Consider the following 25,484-nt stretch of genomic DNA (forward strand, 5'->3'; position numbering starts at 1 on the left):
CCCGCTACCCCGAGGAGGAGCCGAGCCTGCCGCTCGCCCGCTACCCCGAGGAGCCGATGGTGTTTGAGACCGCTGGTGACACTACGATGACTCAGGTACCCGACGAGGGGGAGTGTGGAAATAGCCTGGGGGCAGCCGACCCCAGTCTGGCTGCAGCACTGCCAGAACCAATGTCAGTGTGTTGCGGCCAGGATCCCCACTGACAGCAGCGAGAGTCTGCCGCTGCTAGGGCCCCGGGCTGGGACGCAGTGGAGTGGGAGGGCCTGCGTCCCCCCTGCCCCCCTTCCGAGGGTGGCAGACTCCCCCTTTTCCCTGGCCTGAGGAGGCCCAAACCTACTATTGCTGCTTAGCCCTGCCTGAGGGCCTGAGCATACAGACCCAGGGCTGGGCTTACGACTATTGCTGCTCGGCCTTGCCCGAGGGCCTGAGCGTTTGGACTCAACGTCGGTTGTTCCGCCCCAGCTGAGGACTGGGTGGGAGACCATTGGTAGCGAGGCGGTGGGATACCCCACAACCTCGCTGAGGGACAAACTGCAGCCGCGCCGCACCACAAGGTGCCTTTTATGTTGCTCGCCTGTATGTTAATTAGCACTCAACTGGTTAATCAGGGAAATGTTACTTTATAAACTTACTCAAGGAAATAAAACATGGGCCGCTTTTTATTCCTTTAGTGCTGTAACTTGTAACACCTGGTGTTTGGTTGATCAGAAGGCAGGAAGATCTCCTCCTCCATACAAAATCAAATTTCATAGTTAACAAGCAAAATGTGATTTCATATCCATCTCATTGTAAAGATGTAGCATGTGGATGCAGTGCCCTCCTCTGGAGACACAAGCGTTCTGTCACGTTACTGCCAAGATGACAAACTTCTTGTGGCAAAATCAGTAGCCTCAGCAACCCTATCCAGGAGCTTTAAATTTGGCGCTATGGTGTGAAAACCCCAGCCCAGGTCAAGTATCTAATAGCTGACATCAGACTGACTAATCCATCCTACTTCTGATTAATAAATGTCAAAGCATCAGTGAGCTTGTCATAAACAGATAGTTAAGAGTTAATGTCTCTTTTACCTGTAAAGGGTTAACAAACAGGGACCCAAACACCTGACCAGAGGACCAATCAGGAAACAAGATACTTTCAAATCTGGGTGGAGGGAAGCCTTTGTTTGTGGGGTTTGGGTTTGTGCGTTGTTCTCTCTGGGTCCTGGACGGGACTAGAGGTGCAACCAGGTTTCTGCCAATCTCCCTGCTACAGTCTCTTATCTATTCAGAATAGTTAGTAAGTAAAAAAGGTGGTTATAGTCTGTTGACTTGTTTTTCTTATTTGCAGATGTGTACTTGCTGGAAGTAGCTTAAATTGTGTTTCTGCTGGAGAAAGCTTCTTTCTATTGTCTATAAGCTATAAAAACCCTGTATATTTACCATCTTGATTACAGAGACAATTTTTATGTTTTTCTTCTTTTATTAAAGTTTTCCTCTTTTTTTTTTAGAATCTAATTGATTTTTTTTTGTTATCTTTTGTAAGACTCCAGGGAAGGGAGTCTGCACTCACCAGGGAATTGGTGGGAGAAAGGAAAGGGAGGAGGGAAGAAAAACCTGCTCTCTGCATTTATCTCTGCATCTCTCTCTGGGGAAGAAGGGAGGGGGAAGGGGTGATTCAAGGAATTGAATCACGGCGATCTCCTAGTGTACCCAGGGCGGGAAAGATCTGGGAGGAGGTAAAGAGGGGGAAGGGAAATGATTCATTCCCCTTGGTTGTGAGACTCAAGGAATTTGGGTTCTCTTGGGGTCCCCAGGGAAGGTTTGGGGGGACCAGAGTTTATCAGGTACTCAGAATCCTGATTGGTGGCAGCCTATCAGATCTAAGCTGGTAATTAAGCTTAGGGGAATTCATGCTAGTACCCATATTTTGGACACTAAGGTCCAGATTTGGGAATTATACTATGACAGAGCTAATAAATCTCGGATTATCATCACCGTAGCTTAAAATGGATATTGATTTATAGCAGTGTGCACATGCATTTATACGCATGCAGTTACTAGCAGAAACTGTATACTCCTATTGATATCTGAACAGACTTAACTTCCTTCCAATGATTTTTTTTTTTTGGTATATATCCACAAATCTAAATCTGAGAGTATTTTGAGCCCTGTCAGGAATGAAATCTGAATTAAGTGAAAGGGAAAGGAGGAAAAATAATACACAATGTGAGGTTCAGATTAATTTTCAGGATAATTTTAAAGGGGCAACATTTAATTAAAAAAATCATTGCGATGACCATGTGTGGGGAAATGTTTGCTGTTACTGTATGTGGGTTGTTATTTGCAAGTCTCACAGTAAACAAAGTGAGGTGGGAATGTTCTTTTTTCCCACTGATTTATACTTGCTCCGATGAGATTACTATCAGTGGCGCTCCTGTCCTGGGAATCAGGACAGAACCCAGAGTTCCTTCCAGCATTGTGTGGGTGTGGGGGCACTGTGTGTCTGTCAAGGGGAAACGCAAGAGGGGCACTTGCAGCCAGGGTGGTGCTAGGGGGTGTTGTTCTGCAGGGAGCAGCTTCTAGGTGTACATGGGAGTCACTAGGGGATGCTTTCCCTTCGGAATCAGTGCTGGCCTCCAGGCCCCAATATGGTACCAAGGGGCGCTGGGCTGCAAGGAGCAGCACGTAAGAGCTTGATGGGGAAGGGGAGGCACTCTCCCCTTGCAGGCAGTGCTGGCCCCAGTGCAGCACTGGAGGTGCTGTACTACAGGCAGCAGAATAGAGGGTTCATTGGGCTCTTCCCGCCTTAGTCAGTGCTGGCCCCAAGACAGTGCCAGGGGGCCCTGTGCTGTGGGGAGTGCCATGTTGCAGGGCGAGGCTCAGGGGGGCACTGCACTGTGGGGGAGGGGCTCCGTGGGGGATGCCAGGCTGGCAGTTAGAGGGGGACACCGTGCAGTGGCGGGGCTCAGGGGGTGCCATGCTGCAGGGTGAGGCTCAGGGGGGGCACTGCACTGCGGGGGAGGGGCTCCGTGGGGGATGCCAGGCTGGGAGTTAGAGGGGGACACCGTGCAGTGGCGGGGCTCAGGCGGTGCCATGCTGCAGGGCGAGGCTCGGGGGGGGCACTGCACTGCGGGGGAGGGGCTCCGTGGGGGATGCCAGGCTGGCAGTTAGAGGGGGACACCGTGCAGTGGCGGGGCTCAGGCAGTGCCATGCTGCAGGGCGAGGCTCGGGGGGGCACTGCGCTGCGGGGGAGGGGCTCCGTGGGGGATGCCAGGCTGGCAGTTAGAGGGGGACACCGTGCAGTGGCGGGGCTCAGGCGGTGCCATGCTGCAGGGCGAGGCTCAGGGGGGGCACTGCACTGCGGGGAGGGGCTCCGTGGGGGATGCCAGGCTGGTAGTTAGAGGGGACACCGTGCAGTGGCGGGGCTCAGGCGGTGCCATGCTGCAGGGCAAGGCTCGGGGGGGCACTGCACTGCGGGGGAGGGGCTCCGTGGGGGATGCCAGGCTGGCAGTTAGAGGGGGACACCGTGCAGTGGCGGGGCTCAGGTGGTGCCATGCTGCAGGGCGAGGCTCGGGGGGGCACTGCACTGCGGGGAGGGGCTCCGTGGGGGATGCCAGGCTGGCAGTTAGAGGGGGGCACCGTGCAGTGGCGCGGCTCAGGGGGTGCCATGCTGCAGGGCGAGGCTCGGGGGGGCACTGCACTGCGGGGAGGGGCTCCGTGGGGGATGCCAGGCTGGCAGTTGGAGGGGGACACCGTGCAGTGGCGGGGCTCAGGCGGTGCCATGCTGCAGGGCGAGGCTCGGGGGGGCACTGCACTGCGGGGAGGGGCTCCGTGGGGGATGCCAGGCTGGCAGTTAGAGGGGGACACCGTGCAGTGGCGGGGCTCAGGGGGTGCCATGCTGCAGGGCGAGGCTCGGGGGGGCACTGCACTGCGGAGAGGGGCTCCGTGGGGGATGCCAGGCTGGCAGTTAGAGGGGGGCACCGTGCAGTGGCGCGGCTCAGGGAGTGCCATGCTGCAGGGCGAGGCTCGGGGGGGCACTGCACTGCGGGGAGGGGCTCCGTGGGGGATACCAGGCTGGCAGTTGGAGGGGGACACCGTGCAGTGGCGGGGCTCAGGCGGTGCCATGCTGCAGGGCGAGGCTCGGGGGGCACTGCACTGCGGGGAGGGGCTCCGTGGGGGATGCCAGGCTGGCAGTTAGAGGGGGGCACCGTGCAGTGGCGCGGCTCAGGCGGTGCCATGCTGCAGGGCGAGGCTCGGGGGGGCACTGCACTGCGGGGAGGGGCTCCGTGGGGGATGCCAGGCTGGCAGTTAGAGGGGGACACCGTGCAGTGGCGGGGCTCAGGCGGTGCCATGCTGCAGGGCGAGGCTCAGGGGGGGCACTGCACTGCGGGGAGGGGGTCCGTGGGGGATGCCAGGCTGGTAGTTAGAGGGGACACCGTGCAGTGGCGGGGCTCAGGCGGTGCCATGCTGCAGGGCGAGGCTCAGGGGGGGCACTGCACTGCGGGGAGGGGCTCCGTGGGGGATGCCAGGCTGGCAGTTAGAGGGGGGCACCGTGCAGTGGCGGGGCTCAGGTGGTGCCATGCTGCAGGGTGAGGCTGGGGGGGGGCACTGCGCTGCGGGGGAGGGGCTCCGTGGGGGATGCCAGGCTGGCAGTTAGAGGGGACACCGTGCAGTGGCGGGGCTCAGGCGGTGCCATGCTGCAGGGCGAGGCTCGGGGGGGCACTGCACTGCGGGGGAGGGGCTCCGTGGGGGATGCCAGGCTGGCAGTCAGAGGGGGACACCGTGCAGTGGCGGGGCTCAGGCGGTGCCATGCTGCAGGGCGAGGCTCTGTGGGGGCACTGCACTGCGGGGAGGGGCTCCGTGGGGGATGCCAGGCTGGCAGTTAGAGGGGGACACCGTGCAGTGGCGGGGCTCAGGCGGTGCCATGCTGCAGGGTGAGGCTGGGGGGGCCCTGCGCTGCGGGGGAGGGGCTCCGTGGGGGATGCCAGGCTGGCAGTCAGAGGGGGACACCGTGCAGTGGCGGGGCTCAGGCGGTGCCATGCTGCAGGGCGAGGCTCTGTGGGGGCACTGCACTGCGGGGAGGGGCTCCGTGGGGGATGCCAGGCTGGCAGTTAGAGGGGGACACCGTGCAGTGGCGGGGCTCAGGCGGTGCCATGCTGCAGGGCGAGGCTCGGGGGGGCACTGCACTGCGGGGGAGGGGCTCCGTGGGGGATGCCAGGCTGGCAGTCAGAGGGGGACACCGTGCAGTGGCGGGGCTCAGGCGGTGCCATGCTGCAGGGCGAGGCTCGGGGGGGCACTGCACTGCGGGGAGGGGCTCCGTGGGGGATGCCAGGCTGGCAGTTAGAGGGGACACCGTGCAGTGGCGGGGCTCAGGCGGTGCCATGCTGCAGGGTGAGGCTGGGGGGGGCACTGCGCTGCGGGGGAGGGGCTCCGTGGGGGATGCCAGGCTGGCAGTTAGAGGGGGACACCGTGCAGTGGCGGGGCTCAGGCGGTGCCATGCTGCAGGCAGGCGCAGGGGGGTTGATGTGCTGCGGGGGGGACCGTACAACGGGGGGTCAAAGGGGAACTGTCCCCTCTGCGCTACAGCCCGGTTCTAACTCACCCCCCCCCCCCGGTTACCCTCGGCCCCTCCCTCCCGCTGCAGCGACCTTGGCCCCCGCCCCGCTATAGGCCGCAGGGGCCCACTGCACCCCGAAGGGCTGGCAGCGGCTTCAGCGGGAGTTACTGAGCATGCTCAGTAGCAGCGAATGGCGCGGCTGCGGCAGAGTTGAACGTCACACCGCTAACGGCAAGAAGCGCGCCTGCGCCTCACCAACTCTCAGCAGGTTTGCGCATGCGCCGCTCTACCCAAGCGGCTGAGCCGCCTCCTCGGCTCACGTGATCATTGCGCCTCGTCCGGGGCTCCCCCCCGCGCTTGGCGGCGCGCAGAGGCTGCTGGGAGGCCGGAAGGCGCCGTCCCGTTGTTCCGCTGAGTGAGAGGAAGGTGAGGGGGGATTGGCGGCTCCTCCCGGCCTAGCGTCCCCCGGACCCCAGCGCTGCCCCCCCCCGGTGCCCCCAAACCGCCCCCAGCCCCTGCGCCGCCCCCCCCCGGTGCCCCCAAACCGCCCCCAGCCCCTGCGCCGCCCCCCCCCGGTGCCACCAAACCGCCCCCAGCCCCTGCGCCGCCCCCCCCGGTGCCACCAAACCGCCCCCAGCCCCTGCGCCCGCCCCCCCCTCGGTGCCACCAAACCGCCCCCAGCCCCTGCGCCGCCCCCCCCCGGTGCCACCAAACCGCCCCCAGCCCCTGCGCTGTCCCCCCCCCGGTGCCCCAAACCGCTCCCAGCCCCTGCGCCCGCCCCCCCCTCGGTGCCACCAAACCGCCCCCTGCCCCTGCGCCGCCCCCCCCTCGGTGCCACCAAACCTCCCGCTGCGCTGCCCCCCCCGTGCCACCAAACCGCCCCCAGCCCCTGCTGTGCCCCCCAGACCTCCAACGCCTGTGCTGCTGCCCCCAGGCCCCCCACCCCTGCCGCCCCCAGACTCCCAACCCTTACGCTTCCCCCCCATCTCCAATCCCTGCGCTGCCGCCCCCAGCCCCCTGCCTCTGCATTGCCCCTCCCATCCAGACCCCAATCCCTGCGCTGCTCCCCGTCACCCAGCCTCCCTGCCCTGCAGCCCCTGTGACCCTCTGTTGGGCAAAGTTTTGTGTGCTCCATGCTAAGCACGTTCTTTCTGGCTGCTGCATTCGTCAAGTTCCCTTAATTCATCAAAAAACCCTTACTCTAATAATGGGAAGTGTTGATTCCACTAGATGAACCTGCCCAAGTTATTAATTCTCTTTCCTAGGCCCTTGGAGACTGACAATGGACAGCAGCCTTTGGTCTTCTCTCTGATCATCATGGCTTGTGCCGCTTGTCCCAGGGTCAGCAACAGCCCTTTCTCCTCAGACAAACATGCTCGTCTCATCCTTGCCCAGATAAACAAAATGAGAGGTGCACATAATTTCTGTGATGTGCAGCTCCAGGTTGGTGAAGAAAGATTTAAGGTCCATCGCCTGGTCTTGGCTGCAAGCAGCCCTTACTTTGCTGCTCTGTTCACGGGAGGGATGAAAGAATCTTCAAAGGATGTAGTACGGATCCTAGGAGTAGAGGCTGGCATCTTTCAGATGCTCCTGGATTTTATTTACACAGGTATATTTACGTTTGCTATTCTGAATGAAAAGTGGAATGTTCACTTTTTATAGATCACCTTGTACTATGACAATTATTGACTGGCTCAGATCCTTAATGAGGCTGCTGACCTGTGCAGCTTACAGTACTGTGCTGAAAGTACCATTCCTTAGCACATTTAAAACTAGGCTGGACTAAACATTTGTAAAAGTACAATAGGAATCAGTCCTGTACTGGCATGGAGAGGAACTAGAGGATCTAAAAGGTCTTCTCTGTCTCTACATTCTAAGATTCTGTTCTTCTATACAGTGAGGAGAAATTCAGTACTGTGTGTTGTACTTACTACAAAAGTGAGTTGTCTCTAAGTGTTTGAATACATATAAACATGCACATACTATACACATGTGCAGGTATGTATCACTATGCATGTAGTTGACTGCTATTCATTATCATGCTGGCCCTTTCCACCAGTGATGCTGGCCTTGACTGTCAGTTTGGCTGTTTCTTCCACAACTTTACACTTTTTGTTCCATAAGACTCCTTAGAGTTGGAACCACCTTCCTGAACTGATCTGTAAGGCCACCATCCTTTTTCTGCCTTGGCTTTGATGTCTTCAAATAATCGGATAACCATTAGGGCTAGGTTGAGTGATATTCAGTGGTAGCTGCAATATCTCTCTCTCCCAATCTAACTTTAAAAAGAAAAATCTAGAATCCTCAAGTCACTCATGTAGACAAGTTTTACATAGCAATAACCTAAGTAAGAATTTTCCTAATCCTTCCTCCCTTCTAGTATTTCTTAACTTTAAGCACATGTATTTTCCTATTGAAATCTAGTTAAAGCAGAGCCTTTGTAGGATCACGGCCTAAAAGAAAGGGGGCAAGAAGGGACTATTTTGTGTGTTTTGCTGATAAATTTTATATGCATCTCTAAACATAGCATAAGTAGGTCATAGTATTTAATTATGCTGTGGTCTTCAGTCGATGAGTCACTGGAATAACCATCCAGCAGAAAATCAACAAGACTCTGTCTGTGATTCACAGGCATTCTGGGTTATCCCGCATATGTGTATTTACCAAATTTAATGTAAGTATGCGACTTCCAGATAAATTCCTTTTCAGATACTTGTAAACATCTTACTGCATTACTGAGCTGACAGTAATTTTGCAAGGCAAATGAATGTTTAGTTCAAAATGTCCAATTCAAACGGAAAAGACAAAGGCTTACCACTGTTTAGGCTATTATAACATCTGAAATATATCCTGTTTGTCACGTTGTCCTCTGCACACAGGAGTAGTGAATGTTGGTGAGAGTAATGTTCAGGAGCTGATAGTAGCAGCAGACATGCTCCAGCTGACTGAAGTTGTGGATCTTTGCTGTGAATTTCTGAAGGGACAGATCGACCCCTTGAATTGCATTGGACTCTTCCAGTTCTCTGAGCAAATTGCCTGCCATGACCTACAGGAGTTCACAGAGAATTACATCCATGCTCACTTTCTGGAAGTTCAGAGTGGCGAGGAGTTTCTGGCACTAACAAAGGAGCAGCTTATTAAGATCTTGCGAAGTGAGGAGCTTACTATAGAGGATGAGTACCAAGTTTTCACAGCTGCAATGCAGTGGATTTTGAAGGATCTGGGAAAAAGAAAGAAACATGTGGTGGAAGTGCTGGATCCAGTTCGATTCCCTCTGTTACCATCCCAGAGACTCTTAAAATACATAGAAGGTGAGAAAGAGAAATGAAGATGTTTGTTTGGATGGAGTATTTGTCCTTGGTAAAGGATCACTGGGTTTTATTTTTTCCAGTTTAAAAATGTAACAACTGACTATTATACTAAAAAATTACTCCTGGGGCAATTCTGTGCCACTGTGCTAATGTGCATGCAGAATTTCCTTTCCCCCATGTAAATTGGCTGCTGTGCTGCTAGCCACAGTTAGGGGCCACCGGACCCAGGAGAGCCCAGCTAGTACATAGAAGACACTGGTGGGGTGAGTGGGAGGGGGAGGGAGCTAGAGCAGTGGTACCCAAACTTTCTAACAGCCTGTGAACTCCTTTCACTAAAATGTCAACTCTTGTGAACCTCTCCTAAAAATGACTATTTCCAGGGATTTTTTCCTTTACCTGAGTATAAATTATAAAAGCAGTGATCTTGGAAATTTAATTTTTTATGACAAGCTTATTACACACTTATTATTTATCATTACAGTATTTTTATTATATTATGAAAACGGCAACACTCTTCCAAGATCTCACTTTCGTAGCTTGTATCACTTTGAATAAGCCTGGTAGAAGACTAGGCTCCTATGTTTCATCAAGGAGTATCAAATGGGAAACATCATGAAGGTATTTAAGAAGCCATCTCAAAGAGTTCCTCCTACACAAGCATTCAGGTCTTGAGCAGTCCAGGCAAACACACATTACAACAAAGCTTAAACTTGTTCTTTATAATAATTTAAAAAACAATACTAACTGCCTATTTAATTATAAAAACAGCAAAAAATCCATCTTCCTTTCCATTTCTTATAAGGAGTCTTGAAGTTTAAATCTCCTCAGTGTGATAGTTATCTTGTTTTGATCTGCTTAGCTCTTGGAAGTCCAGGGGCTCTGGGCAGCTGGCCCCGTGCTGCCTGGAGTCCCTAGGGACAGCTCTCTCCGCCGTGTAATATTTCCGCAAACCCCAGTTTGGGAACCACTGAGCTAGAGGGTTCCTGGCAGCTGCAGTTCCCAGTATGCCCAGAAGGAATTGGGGGGCAGCACACAGGAAACTGTAAGCCTGGAAAAGAGCCTCAGGCTGTTTCTTCCTCTGGATCCCTGGGCTCTGGTGGGGAAGGGTTGGGTATTTGGGCAAGGGGGGGCCACAAGGCTGGGCTCTGGGGTATACATGCAGGGGGTGTGGGTATCTGGGCTGGGGGCATGCCCACAGCTGGGCTCTAAGTGGGCGGGGAAAAGGGATGGAGAAAGAGGAACTGCGTTGTCATAGGTGTTTCTTTAACTCTCTGCTCCTGGGGGAAATTTTGTGTTTCTGTATTGTTGCAGATATACTTGCTGACAATATTTTGAAATAGATAACCAAACCAGTTTGAATTATTTTGGTAATGTAGTGTTATTTTGACAAATAACGTGCAGAATTTTAAAATTGTGCACACGATTTTTAATTTTTTGGTGCAAAGTGCCCCCAGGAGTATTTAATATATACTCATGTTTTGATTTTAAAACCAAGCCTTTGTGAAACTTTTGGACCAGAATTTTCGAAATCTGTCTTGGTTTGTCATATGAGAAGCAGAGAGGAGGAGGAGGTGGTGGTGATGGTGATGATGATGATAGTTGACTTATATATTTTCTCCTTGGGGTTGGTCAATTACTGATGTTTATAGTTGTCATTGTGACTTTTTTTTTCATGTCTCTCTCTAATTTTTCTTTTCCAAGGAGTTTCAGATTTCAGCCTTCGGGTGGCTCTGCAAACCCTGTTGAAAGAATATTGTGAAATCTGTAAATCTCCCAAAGAGAACAAAGTCAGCAATTTTCTGCAAACATCTAAGGCTCGTCCCAGGAGGAAAGCCAGAAAGTATCTTTATGCAGTAGGTTAGAATCTGGTTGCTTTAACCTTTTTCAAAAACAGTGACTTGATATTTCATATTACATTAAAACCTTTTAAATTCTTTGTCAAAAGGTAGCTGCCAAAATAGTGCTGTGTATCTAATACAGTGACTTTGATGCTGGACTACAATTGTGAATAATGTGTTTATTTGTAAATAACTGGAGTGCATTACAAAATACAAATACGTTCATATTTCATCTTTCCTGAATGCAGTATCACAGTCTGGAGTAGTCTTTCAGGAATCACTTGCCTCAGGTGCAGAGCAGTAATGCAGCCTGTTGTGTGTACTGTTCACAAGTGGAACATATGTACAAAACATGCACTCTGTTTGTTTTTATTCTTCTATGTTTCTTCCCCCTTTTTTCCCTTTATAATAAGCATTTTTGTGCCAGTTTGGTGATCTTTCTTAATTAATGGGTCTTTTATGAATGATGGGTATAATCAAAGAATACTCATACCTTTTGCATTTGGGGTTATACTCAATTTTTTAGTTCCACTGTTCATTTGATATGTTTACCCTCTGAAAAGAAGTTTGTGCAGAAGCACTTACTGCTAATAATGGAGGTGACCATTCCATGAGTTGGTGTATTAAGAATTGCAAAACTGTCATGAGATTAAGGTTTTAGGTCAGATAACATTACTTTTCTCTTCTCTAGCGCCTTTCATTCAAGCATCTCAAAGTGCATTGCAAACATATATTGAATTAAGCTTCCCAGTGGCCCTTTGAAGTTGGTACTATCATCTTAATTTTTCGGATGAGAAAATTTATCCTGAGATGATGAGATTAATTGAATTGCCCAAGGTGTCACAAACAATCTGTGGCAGAGCCTAGAATAAAAACCTTATCTCCTCCTAAGTCTCAGTGCTATCCCAGTATTATGCCTTAACCACAAAATCATCCTCCTTCCTTCATCAGATACTTAGTAAATCTAGGAGAAAAATTCCATTGATGCATAGTAAGGTGCTTCAGCATCTAATATTCCTGGAAGGTGTTTGTATCCAGCTGTTCTAGCAAACATTCAGAATCCCCAAATTGATAAGATTATCAATTGATCTCAAAGCGCTTTACAGAGGAGGTCAGCATCATCTTCCAGTTTTACAGATGGGGAAACAGAGGCACAGGGAGGGGAAGTGACTTGCCCAAGGTCACGTCAGCAGGCTGAGAGTAGATCCCAGGTCTCCTGAGTCCTAGTCCAATGCTCTCTGCACTAGACCACACTGTCCCCCCAGTGATTTTCCAAACACTAAAAACAATATTGATTTCTCTGCTGGAATAGTTTCTGAAGTTCCCTGCTGAAGGAAGCAGTCTGATTTGATGAGTATTAGCATAGGCATGACTACACTGAAGTAAGATGTTAGTCACTCTTTCGAATATCTTTTGCTATTGTTTTGGCTTTTTGTAACACTTGTACCACTGCGTTAGAGTTGGCTAAGACCTTGAAGAGGGAGAGCTGCTAACTTACGCATGTACTTTCTATCTGTTGCCTAGGTGGATATACTCGACTGCAGGGGGGACGCTGGAGTGACAGCAGAGCCCTCAGTTGTGTGGAGCGTTTTGACACCTTCAGTCACTACTGGACCACTGTGTCTTCACTTCACCAGGCTCGCAGCGGACTGGGAGTGGCAGTGGTGGGAGGAATGGTTTATGCTATTGGAGGTGAAGGATGAAAGGAATGTGTTACTTTGGGTAACCTAGTATACCTAGACAATTCCTGATATGTTTATTCAACCTGCTCTTAAAAACCTCCAGTGATAGGGATTCACAACCTTCCTGGGATGCCTGTTCCAGAATGTATAGTTGAAAATTTTTCCTAATGGCTAACCTAAATCTCTCTTGCTGCTGATTAAGCCCATTACCTCTTGTCCTACCTTCCGTGGACATGGAGAAAAATTGATCCCTATCTTTATATGAGCCCTTAACGTATTTGACACGTCACCCCTCAGTTTTCTTTTCTCAGGATCAAATATACCCATTTTTTTAATCTTCATAGATTAGGGTTTTCTAAAGCTTTTATTATTTTTTTGTCATTCTCCTGTAGACTCTCTCCACTTTATCAACTTCTTTCCTAAAGTGTGGTACCCACAATTTGACATAGTACTTCAGCTGAGGCCTCATTAGTGCTGAGTAGAGAGGGATAATTACCTCTGTCTCTTACATGTGACATTGCTGCTAAAATACCCCAGAATAATGTTAGCCATTTTTGCAACTGCGCCACCTTGACTCATGTTGAAGTTGTGGTTCAGTATAGCCCCTCCCCCCCAGATGCTTTTCAGCAGTACTACCAGCTAGCCACTTGTTCCCTATATTGTAATTGTGCATTTGATTTTTCCTTTCCGAAGGGTAGTACTTGGCCCTAGTTTTTATTGAATTTCATCTTGTAAACTGAGACCAATTCTCTAATTTGTCAAAGTTGTTTTGAATTCTAATCCTATACTCCATAGGGCTTGCATCCTCTCCCAGCTTGGTGTCATCCATGAATTTTGTAAGGGTCCTTTCCACTCCGTTATCCACTCTGTTATAAAAATGAAAATATTGCTGGACCCAGTACTGACCCTATGGGACCCCACTAGATACGTCCTCCCAGTTAGACAGAGAACTGTTGATAACTACCCTTTGAGTACGGTCTTTCAACCAGTTGTGCACCCACCTTATAATAATTTTCATCTAAACCTCATTTCCCTAGTTTGTTTATGAGAGTGTCATGGGGGGCTATGTCAAAAGCCTTTCTTGAATCAAGAAATATCATGTCTACTGCTTCCCTTCTATCCACCAGGCCAGTAAACCTGTTAAAGAAGGAAATTCGATTTGTTTGGCATAATTTGTTCTTGGCAAATCCATGCTGACTACTACTTATAACCCTATTATCCCCCACGTGCTTACAAACTGACTGTTTAATAATTTGTTCCAGTATTTTTCCAGGTATTGAAGTTAGGCTGCCTGGTCTGTAATTCCGCAGGTCCTCTTTGTTCCCCATTTTAAAGAGAGGTGCCCTGTTTCCCCTTCTCCAGTCCTCTAAGGCCTCACCTGTCACCTGTCATCCATGAGTTCTCAGAGATAATAGCTAGTGGTTCCGTGATTGCTTCAGCTAGTTCCTTAAATACCCTAGGATGAATTTTATCAGGCCCTGCCAACTTGAATACATCTAACTTAGGTAAATATTATTTAACCTGGTCTTTTCCTACTTTGGCTTGCGTTCTGTCCCCATTATTGCTAATTGTGCTGAGTATCTTGTCACCATTAAGCTTTTCAGTGAAGACTGAAGCACACTAGGCATTAAACACCTCATCCTTCTTTATGTCATGAATTATTAGCTCGCCTTCTCTGTTATATAATGGATCTACACTTTAATCAGTCTCATTTTCTTTTTTTCTTAAAAGAACAAGTAGAAATGTACTGAAAGCTTGCCTTTCATTAGAGTTAGTGGCCTCTGTTATTGTGACTTGTTTGCTGAATGCGTTGAATATATTTCAGGAGCATTGTACATTATGATGGTACTTCCTTAAACATATGTCAGATTTTTTACTTTACTTTACTTCTGAATGGAGAAGTGTGGGATTTTTGTTGTTACCATACTATCAGTGTTAAGGCAACAGTGATATAGGGAAGAGTCTCATATTCTGACAAATAGGTTAAACTGTGGTGTAGTCAAGAATACCTGAGTGAAATGTGCATTAACTTGTGTACTAACTGGAAAAATATCTCCTGCAGACTAAGGTCAGAAATGACTTTGTCTTTTAAGTGTGTATTTGTGCTCTTTGGGATTAAGTTACTATTCTATGTATGGATGTTATTGTTGGTGCTCCAAATTAATAGTATAGGAGAGTCCTTAGCAGTTTTGATGTATTTTCCATTCTTCCAAAAGGTGGCACTAGATCATAAGAATGGCCATACTTCTGGTCAGACCAATGGTCCAGCTAGCCCAGTATCCTGTCTCTGATAGGGGCCAGTGCCAGATGCCTCAGAGAGAATGAACAGAGCAGGGAAATTTCAAGTGATCCATCCCCTGTTGTCCACTCCGACCTTCTGGCAGTTGGAGGTTTAGGAACACCTAGAGGATGGGGTTGTGTCCTTGACCATCTTGGCTAATAACTACTGATGGACCTATCCTCCTTGAACGTATCCAATTCTTTTTTTGAACCCTGTTATACTTTTTGGCCTTCACAACATCCCCTGGCAATGAGATCCACAGGTTGAGTGTGTGTTTTGAGAAGAAGTATTTCCTTTGTTTGTTTTAAACTTGCTGCCTATGAATTTCACTGGGTGACCCCTGGTTCTTGTGTTATGTGAAGGAGTAAATAACACTTCACATTCTCCACACCAGTCATGATTTTATAGACCTCAATCGTATCCCCCCTTAGTCGTTTCTTTTCTAAGATGAACAGTCCCAGTCTTCTTAATCTCTCCTCGTGTGGAAGCTTTTCCATACTCCTAATTGTGTTTGTTCCCCTTCTCTGTACGTTTCCAATTTCAGTATTCAAGGAGTAGGTGTACCATGGATTTACATAGTGGCTTTATGATATTCTCTATTTTATTATCTATCCCTTTCCTAATAGGCCTGACATTCAGTCAACTTTTTTGACTACTGTTTCACATGGAGCAGATGTTTTTCAGGGAACTCTCCAGGATCTCTTTCTTGAGTGGTAACAGCTAATTAGACTCCATCATTTTACATGTACAGCTGGGATTATGTTTTCCAATGTGCATTACTTTGCATTGGTCAACATTGAATTTCATCTGCCATTTTGTTACCCAGTTACCCAATTTAGCAAGATCCCTTTGTAACTCTTTGCGGTTTGTTTTGGACTTCACTATCTTCAGTAATTTTGCAAATTTTGCTGCCTCACTGTTCACCCCCTTTTGCAGATCATTTATGAATATGTTGCACAGCACTGATCCCAGCAGTGATCCTTGGGGGACCATGCTATTTACCTCTCTCCAGTGGGAAAACCGACCATTTATTCCTACCATTTGTCTCCTGTCTTTTAACCAGTTAGTGGATTTCCTTGTTTTTCCTTGGGACCAAGTGGCACATTTAGTAAAATTGTCAGCTTAAATTACACCTCGTTATAGTATAAACTCCTTTACTAACAGAGCTTTCCTTTTCTCAACGGATGGTGTCCAGGATATGGGAAGGTTAGCTCTGTCTGTCTAACATGAAAGTAGTGTGTACATGTAGTAAAATGAAACAAAAGATATACTATAAGGTTAAATGCTATAGTCTTAAAAAAAACCTGTATTTTCCTACCTAGGTTAGTAATAGCACTGTAGAGTGAAATATTTCATGCAGAAGCACAATGCTGCAGTGTTTCACTCACAACTGTTTTGGGAAACAATTTCTGAAAATCATTTTCAGCGCTAATTCAGTTTTCTAGCGTAGACAAGGCTTTTGTTGCTTTTGTACTTTGGCAAGATGAGAGCAATGGCCTCAATTCAGGTATTGGAAGCGAGGGGCTGATCCTGTGGCAGAGGCTGGACGGTGCTTGTATATCTGAATTGCAGAATATTCTAACACACTGGTTCTCAACCTGCGAGCTGCTTGTGGCCCAATCAGCATACGGCTGTGTTCCATATGACATCCTCAGGACCGCATAGGTAGCACAGATATTGTGTGGATGCCGCCCACATAACACACAGAGAGCTGCATATGCAGCACACAGTGGTAGATAGGTTGAGAACTGCTGTTCCTTCTAACTCACCTATTTGTTTCTGCCTTTTTTGTACCAAGGAGAAAAGGATTCAATGATCTTTGACTGTACTGAATGCTACGATCCTATTATTAAGCAGTGGACAACTGTGGCCTCCATGAACCATCCTCGGTGTGGACTTGGAGTGTGTGCATGTTATGGTGCTATCTATGCTTTGGGTAACTATACAGTTTCTTTTTGGTAAAGCATTAGATCAGATCAGTTTGGGGTTTTAAATATTGACATTAAAATCCTATAATACTGAGAGTTGAAAATCAGCAGTTACTAGTCACTTGCAGCTGATGGGTGTTTTTATGAGTGCACGTAGGGGAGGTACCATCATTTCCAAGTGAAGCCTCTTAGCCAACCAATGGAATAACGGGTATTTTTAGTATGACTCCACATATTTTGGTCTGGGTATTATGTATGCAAGTTAGTCTGATTATTTAAAAAAAAAAAAGCATTTCACAACACCCCCTCAGACTTTCTACTTCTGTAGTACCTTTATCTGAGAATCTGTACTTTATCGGACGTTAACCCTCACAGCCCTCTGTGATGGATGGATGGGAGAACCAAGAGAGGTTAAGTGACTTGTCAAACAAATTCAATTGCAGAGCTGAGACAAGAACTGAGAAGTCCATGTGCTCTTAACCAGGCTAACTACTAAATTCTTATATGACGCTAAATACATATTTCTCAAAAGCTTTTAGTTAAATAGACCTTCACTATCACGTCAGTGTAATAAAAAGTATCTTATTTTAAAATAAGGAATACCAGCGTATGTGACTTGCAAAAACAAATTGCTTCATAATCTTGTGAGCACCCGTCTGATGTTATCTTTCCTTGAGTCTCATCATAGATCTTATCTGTGCTGCAGTCCCACAATTGATAGCACACAAGCGTATTACTGTGCCTGCTTGAAGCCCTGTTGAAGTAATCAGGATTCTGTGCAGGTTCAGCAGTCCTCCTGTACACAGTGTATTGCAGGATAAGGGCCCTAGAGAGTAAGCTTCTCTGAGCAGGGGCTGTGTGGTTATCCTCCCTGTAAAACACAAAACTCATCTGGTTCTATTTAACATTTGCATATAACAAAAGGAAATATCCAGTACTTGTAATCTTCCACCCACCTTATTGATCAGAACTCCAAAAGAATCTTATTTCAATAACTGGACAAAGTTACAAGGTTCTCCCAAGAATCGTACAAGATTATCCCATGTCACTTAAGTTCTTAATGTAACAATTCCCTGTAAAATAGACTGTTATATAAAGAAATGGGCTGGGGGTGGGAATGGTAAGGGGGGGAGTAGATCCTTAATCATGCTTTATTTGGACTTTTCATTGTTTAAACAATAAGCAAAAGGAAAATCTGACACTGGCTGCCATGCATGTGTGAAAAGTAATTCATAGCTGTGTGTATGTCATCCATATCACTGTCGTCTAAATACTGCTTCATAGATTAGATGTTTGAAAGCTTTTTAAAACCAAATGCTGAAGTGTAAAAAAAATCTGATATGCTAGTACTGTATACCACTGGGAAAGTAAAAGAGATTTGGAGTGAAAGTTATGGGAACATTTTAGTTGCTGGAACAAAACAGCCCAGTATCTTACCTAGTCCAGTATCCTGTCTCCAAAAGTAGCCAATTCCAGATGTTTTATATATGCCATAGTGCCCATAATTATCCAGTACTAATAACATGGAAGAAATTGTTTTCCCTAGGTGATGATCTCCTCCTGCCCTGAAACATAAGACTTGCTAGCCTTATAATTGTTTTCTGTATTCTACACGTGCTTTTGTTGAATCATACTAAGGTATTTCCTTCCATAATTATCTTTGGAAAAGACCTGTAGTTTTGTGTCATCAAACTTTACCTGCATGTTTCCTTTTTGCAGGAGGCTGGGTTGGAGCAGAAATCGGCAACACAATTGAAAGATTTGACCCTGAATTAAATAGCTGGGAGCTAGTGGGCAGTATGGTTGTGCCCCGCTACTATTTTGGGTGTTGTGAAATGCAAGGTGAGTGGTTTTTGGTTATGGCTTTCCCACATGAATAATAACCAATAGTTCAGAGAGTAGTTGTATCATATAAGGAATTTGAAGCTTTATATTTCAATCAGGGATCCCTACCTGTGTCTGCCTTGCAACTTGGTAAAACTTAGAATCATAGATTATTAGGGTTGGAAGGGACCTCAGGAGATCATCTAGTCCAACCCCCTGCTCAAAGCAGGACCAATCCCCAAATCCCTTAATGGCCCCCTCAAGGATTGAACTCACATCCCTTGGTTTAGCAGGCCAATGCTCAAACCACTGAGCTATCCTGCTTTCAGCTCTATGAGTTAACAGTGGTTCTCCGCCTTTCGGCCATTTCCTCCTTTTCGGATACATGGTTTTATTTCTGTGGAACTTGAACCTAAAGGTCTCCGTTCATCTAACAACAATATAAATCCAAGATTTAATAAACCAGCTTAGAAAATTCTTCCCTGTCCTATTATTTAACCCTTGAAAATAGTTTTCCTGTGGTTGTGAACATGAAGTCCAGCCAGCATTGACCATCTCAAAAGACAGAGCTCCAGAGATGTATCTTGTATGAATGTTCTTAATAAATATTTGCACTCAGGCCTCCCAGGTGGTCACTTGCCCTTCTTTGGTTAACTTAGGGTATATCTACAGTGCAATAAAACACATGTGGCTGGCTCATCTCAGCTGACTCAGGCTGAAGGACTATAACTCAGAGCCCCCCAACCTAGTGTCCCGTCTCCAGCCATTGGGGATTTTAGCAACAGGCCGTCACCAGTGGGCCACCCACCATTGTCATACTGTCTCCTCCATGCACTTATCAAGCTCAGTCTTGAAGCCAGTTAGGTTTTCCCCCCCACTACTTCCCTGGGGAGGCTGCTCGAGAACTTCACTCCTCTGATGGTTAGAAAACCTTCGTCTAATTTCAAGGCTAAACTTATTGATGGCCAGTTTATATGTATTTGTTCTGGGGTCCACATTGATGCTTAACTTAAATAACTCCTCTCCCTCTCTGGTATTTATCCCTTTGATGTATTCATACAGAGTAATCATACCTCCCCACAGCTTTCTATTGGTTAGTCTGAACAAGCCACGTTCTTTGAGTCTCTTCTCATAAGATAGGTTTTCCTTTCCTCGGATCATTCTAGTAGCCCTTCTCTGCACCTGTTCCAGTTTGAAATCATCTTTCTTAAACATGAGAGACCAGAATTGCACACAGTTTTCCAGGTGAGGTCTCACCAGTGCCCTGTATAATGGTACTAACATAGCCTTGTCTCTACTGGAAATACCTTGCCAGATGCACCCCAGGACCGCATTAGCCTTTTCAAAGCCGCATCACATTGATGGCTCATAGTCATCCTGTAATCAACCATACCACCAGCTCTTTCTCCTCCACTGTCACTTCCAGTTGATAAGTCCCCAGCTTATAGCAAAAATTCTTGTTGTTAATCCCTAAATGCATGACCTTGCACTATTAAATATCATCCCATTTCTGTTATTCCAGTTTACAAGGTTATCCAGATCTTCTTGTATGGTATTCCGGTCCTCTTTGGTATTGGCAAAACCTCACAACTTTGTGTCATCTGCAGATTTTATTAGCACACTCCCACTTCTTGTGCTACAGTCAGTAATAAAAATGTTTAAATAAGGTTGGTCCCAAGACTGATCCCTGAGGAATTCCACTAGTAACCTCCCTCTACCCTGAGAGTTCACCTTTCAGTACAACCTGTTGTCTTCCCTCTAACCAGTTCATTAGCCACCTTTCAGTTCTCATATTAATGCCCATCTTCTCCAATTTAATTAATAATTTCTTGTGTGGAGCTGTATCAAATGCCTTATTGACATCCCGGTAGATTAGATCTGCATTTCCTTCCTCTAAAAAATCAGCTATTTTCTCAAAAGAGGATAATAACTTTGTTACTACCTCTTGAATACAACAATTGAAACAATTGTAGAAAAATCAACAATTACTTTCTATCATTTAGGCTACTTACTTTTTGTAGTTCACCAAGCTTGGAACAGATCATTTAACTTTAAGAAACATTCTAACAGCCCTTTCTTAAAAAAAAAAAACAGCAAACCACTGCAGCGAGTCTCAGAGCCTAGATTAACTGCCTCAGGCTCGCAATTTGGGGCTTACAGCAGTGTAGTGTTTGGGCTCAGGCTGGAATCCAGGCTCTGAAACCTGGAGAAGAGGGCGGGTCTCGGAGCCTGGGCTCCAACCCAAGTCTAAATGTCTACACTGCTATTTGTAACCCTGTAGCAGTTGATCTGGGCTCTGACTCACTGCCGTGGTGTTTTGTCTTTATTTGTTGCAGTGTAAACATACCTCCTGTGTGGTTTGTATATGTTGTTTCTAGGCCAACAGAAAATGGTGGTTTCCATTCTTGAGTTATTTTAATGAAAGGATCAAATTAGTATTGTGTGATATACAATTAAACTTATTTTCTGCGATGCTTGTTCTGCCTAAGCATAGATTTAATAGGAAAAGCCCTGTCTCTCTCCAGGTTTAATTTACATTGTCGGGGGCATCAGCAATGAAGGAATAGAGCTACGTTCTGTTGAAGTCTATGATCCAATATCCAAACGCTGGTCTACGCTTCCTCCAATGGGCACCCGAAGGGCATACCTTGGCGTAGCTGCCCTCAATGATTGCATCTATTCTGTTGGAGGATGGAATGAGACACAAGATGCACTTCCTACTGTAGAGAGATATTCCTTCGAAGAGGTCAGTAGAGTGCCTGGGAACCTTGCAGACTACAGCTTTATTTATTATGATGTATAAAGATGCTAATATGCTGCCTATTCCCCGATAATTGTTTTACTCTTCATAGTGGTAGATTGTGTTGTTACCTTGGCCATTATGTACCTGGTGAGAACATAACTCAAGTTGATGAGATAGAGATTTTAAAACAAGCTCCATTTCCTATTTGTTCCCAGTCAGTAATCTGGAAACTACATTTCAGGGGCCTTCAAGGTGGTGTCTGTATACTTTCTGATCTTTCAAGTCTATCTATTTAATCTTAATCATGTAGTGTTTGAAAAACGTGTGTGTGTTCTTCTGGGTAATTGGAAGCTAACCAACACACAATAAACAGAAGGATTGTAGCTACTAAATACCCTGGGGAATGTGGGAGAGTAGTTCTGCTATAAGTTATTCAATATATTACTCTGGATACTAGACAGGTTTATTAGATACAATGGAATTTACCATAAAACCAGCTCTGAAGTGCTGCTGTTGTTGCTTTTCCCTCCAAATCAATACCAAACAAGTATCCCAAAATAGTGTTAGAAATCACGGTGTTGTCTGAAGGTTCTGACTTAAGTTCTGGCTACTGCGGTTCCGTAGATTCCGGTGGCACTTTTCATAAGAGTAGTGTTGACAGTCCTGGTAGTTTTTACATTTTGCCTCTACAGTCCCTTTAATTTTCAATGGGGATGTAGTTTTCTTCACTTCTTGTTTCAAATTATTGTGTGCTGTTCCTGTGCAATGCTAAACAGCTGCTGTGCTCTACCCCAGGGGTGTACATAGATGGCCTGTTCTCACAAAACCTTACATCAATGGGATTGCTTATGAGAATAGATAAGGGTTTGCAGGATCAAGCCCATCTTTGCAAAGTGCTTTGGGATCTTTCAGGGTGGAAGGTACCACATACATGTACAGCAATGTTGTTTGCATATTTGAATCCGCTTAAAGTAACTAAACTGGTCATTTGGGGGACTTTAGAAATTTCAGTAAACTTAGAGTTATACTTTTGGTAAGTGGTGAGGGAGGGGTATTTATGCCTAAGGGACTTAATTATAACAAAGCTATTTGCTGATTGTTTTAAAAAAAAAGTGTGTATGTATTTATGTAAAAATAAATAAAAATGTCTCTCCTCATTAGGAGAAATGGGTTGAGGTTGCACCGATGAAGGTACCCAGAGCTGGGGTGTGTGTTGTGGCTGTGAACGGACTTCTTTATGCCTCGGGAGGCCGAGCTTCTAGTCACGATTTCGCTGCCCCAGTGACCTCGGACTCTGTTGAAGTTTATAACCCTCATTTGGACACATGGACTGAAATAGCAAACATGATCACCAGCCGCTGTGAAGGAGGTGTGGCTGTGTTATGAAATAGATCTTCAAAGAACTTGAGGAAGACTAGCAGGGGGAAGGATGAGCGTCTGGCTTTCTACAGACAAAGAGGTTTCTTGCTTCTTTGGCCAGGATCCTCTTCCACTATGTGGCTTTGTGTGGAGTTGGTAGAGGAGCAGATCTCAGGTAGGTTTGTAGGGCTTTTTCTGAGCAAAAGGGAATTTATTTGCCCCTAAAATGACAACTGGCCAGTCCAAAGTCTGTTTCATGAAATACCATCTATTGAGAGCAGAAATGCTTTTCATGACTAGATTAAATTAATTGAATGTGAAACAACTGGAGACTATTTAGAAAATTGGACCTCATCTGAGAGATGACCTTCCTGTGTGCTGGGATGACTTGAAACTCCTCTCTGTTCCCATGATGGAACAAAGTTAGTATCATTAGCTGGACTTAAAACCTAGAGGGTGATTCCTTTACGAAGCTAGGGCTTTATCTGAAGTAAAGAGCAGCTTGGCGGTTTCCTTAGCATTAGGAGTTGTCTTTTGCTGGAGAGAATGTGCCAGGTGAGGCTGGTTTAAAAAAAGATCTATAGTTCCAGCTGCAGCCTCATCTCACTTAAGGTTTTCATTAGCTTCTGGATAAGCACCCTAGAAATTAACTGGAAGTGAATTGTCCTTTGTCCCCCAATAGGTTTTCTGGATAAAGGATCTGGTGATAAGTGGCTGACAGTCTTACTCCACTGCTTCTCTTCCTGTAAAGCTCAGCGTAATTGTGGTTCATGCTATTATAATACTGGTATCCTGTTTACCTATGGGTGGCAGGTGCTCCTGTCCACCCAAGGGGGGACTTTCCCTTCCTTACTTTTCCAAGAAGTGACACCAGTGACTCATAAATAGTTAACCTGTGTGCTGGTCATAGGATTTTTACTGAGCTTTTCAGTTGGGAATGTCATCACCTCTCATTATAATGTCCACTCTTCCTTCTGCCTTCATTGGAAGGGATTACACTGTGCACATGTATACACATATGGGGGCTGTCAGGTAGTGGGATAGAACACCCTTCTCCAAGATGCTGCTGTTCTTTTCCACTTCTAAAGCTGACACCTCTGGCTTGCACCCTGCCTTTTCCAGGTTGAAGTAGACAGAAACTGGCTGTGTTCTGTTTCAAAGTGATGCTACTGTTTATTCATTTTGCCATTGTCTTAAAGGTCCTATATTTAGCGTGAGAGCGCTTATTGGGAAAAATATTTATTTTTTTAGCTATCGTAACACCATTTCCAGATTTTTTTAATCTTTCTGTTTTAAACAAAAAACACACCTGGTACTTGAAGCTTCTGTTTGCACCATATTACTGCATAGTCTTGGCTGGGATTGAATGTCACCTGGAACTCAGATACGAGGCACAGATGAGGCTGTCCAACACAGCACAATCAGACAATCTTCTGGAACACAAACCAGCATGGGAAGTGGAATGCAATGGGAAGCCTTCATTGTGTAGACAGAGGGGCACCCGCTTTCCAAATCAAGGATGTTACCTGCCCAGTATGAACTTGTCTGGGGTGAAAGCTTCCAGTTCGTGTAGTAGCTACTTTGAAAACTGATAATTTACATATTCAAGGACAAATGTTAACTGCACCTGCTGACATTTGCTATGTAAGAGAGTGCTGGCTTCTCTGATCCTTTAATTAAACTCTTATATGCTTTTGCTTCAGGAAGGACTTCTAATGGTTGTGAAGCTAGCCCCTATTTGTCATACCTTTTAGTTTGAACCAGGTGAGTTTGCTTTTAAACTGCTGTATACGTCTCAGGACTAGCTTCAGGTCGTGAGTGTGTACCTAAGTAATGATGGAACTGTGTAGTTTTTACACCGAGTGCTTTTTTGAGTAATGATGGTGAGTAGCATTGCTGTTAACTGTAACAAAAATGAGTTTGATTTTCTTGTTGAAACTTTGTGTTTAACTTCTGACAAACATTGAGAAAAACTGCTTTAAACAGGTAAACACTGACAGGTTGTTTTTAAGCTACAAAGAAATGTGCTTCTGAAATAAAATATTTATTATTTCCTTACTACTGGTGAGCTCCTTTGATTTAAAAGATCTTTGGGAAATGAGGGGTAATTGGATCCTTAACCTGTCCTGCATGCTGTCTCCTGATTGAAAAGAGCTGAGGAGGGAGATGTTTTACAATCAAGCATCTGAAGATTCCCATGCTTCCCACGTTTGGATACTATAAGATTTCAGTTGGGTCCCGCAGGTTTACTTTATTATGGTCTCTTCCGCCAGCTCCTTATCTCTCTCACTCTGGAGTCAGGGAGGCATTTCTGTTGTACCATGGATTAGTCCCTTTGACCACTGCTCGTAACTTTCATATGCTGGCTGATGGTTGTGGGTTTGCAGTCTGCTGCTGCCACCACATAGCTAGTCTTACCCAGGAGAGGTGGTACAGCTTCTACAACTGGCCCCATACCAGAGTGTGCTGCCGTGGATCTCTTGTTTATCAAACAGCCATGTTGAATAAGAGGGAGTGAAACAGTGAACGTTGCTTTTCTTTAAAAATTCAATTTTAATTCCTCTACATCCAAACAACATACCACTATTTCCAGGGTCTGCTGTTAACAGTGCAAACGTTTAACAAAACCTCCTCTGAAAATCCTAGCAGTTAAGGGATGTAAGCAAGTGTTACACTAATTAGTGCTATATATGGGGAGATGGCTGCATTCTTTAAGATATACAGACTTTGCAGGTTGTCATTTTCTGGCAGTGTAAATGGCTCACAAATCTTATAGAAAGAGAAGCCATCCTCTTCTCTCTCTCTCTCATCTTTGTAGTAGATACGGCTCATTCCTTTTCTGAAGGAACAAGGAAACTGGTGGCTACAATTGGAGGTTGTAGGGAGGTAATTCTGTTAAAATGCAATCCTACTGCATTATACATGTGAACATCATCCCTAAACTCCCTTCACCGGGCTCTAAGAGTTGGTAAAACCTTTGCAG

At 46.4% G+C, this 25,484-nt stretch overlaps 1 protein-coding gene across 2 annotated transcripts; it reads left to right on the forward strand.

Annotated features, from left to right (window-relative positions):
- The first annotated feature begins 5,871 nt into the window (after positions 1 to 5,871).
- On the forward strand, positions 5,872 to 24,559 carry IPP (intracisternal A particle-promoted polypeptide). 2 transcript variants are annotated; one of them, XR_004001501.1, is made up of 10 exons: positions 5,872 to 5,961; positions 6,801 to 7,144; positions 8,415 to 8,846; positions 10,548 to 10,703; positions 12,209 to 12,376; positions 16,446 to 16,583; positions 18,295 to 18,417; positions 20,925 to 21,145; positions 22,304 to 22,676; positions 23,184 to 24,559. XR_004001501.1 is itself a non-coding variant. In XM_030571560.1 (9 exons), exons 2-9 carry the CDS (start codon positions 6,853 to 6,855, stop codon positions 22,526 to 22,528), a joined length of 1,755 nt encoding a protein of 584 aa, XP_030427420.1. In that variant the 5' UTR covers positions 5,872 to 5,961; positions 6,801 to 6,852; the 3' UTR covers positions 22,529 to 24,559. The 2 variants fall into 2 exon arrangements, 1 of the variants encoding a protein (XP_030427420.1); XM_030571560.1 differs by having other exon boundaries at positions 22,304 to 24,559.
- Positions 24,560 to 25,484: the final 925 nt, after the last annotated feature.

Source organism: Gopherus evgoodei, chromosome 8 (genome assembly GCF_007399415.2).
Source record: "Gopherus evgoodei ecotype Sinaloan lineage chromosome 8, rGopEvg1_v1.p, whole genome shotgun sequence".
Lineage (NCBI taxonomy): Eukaryota > Metazoa > Chordata > Testudines > Testudinidae > Gopherus > Gopherus evgoodei.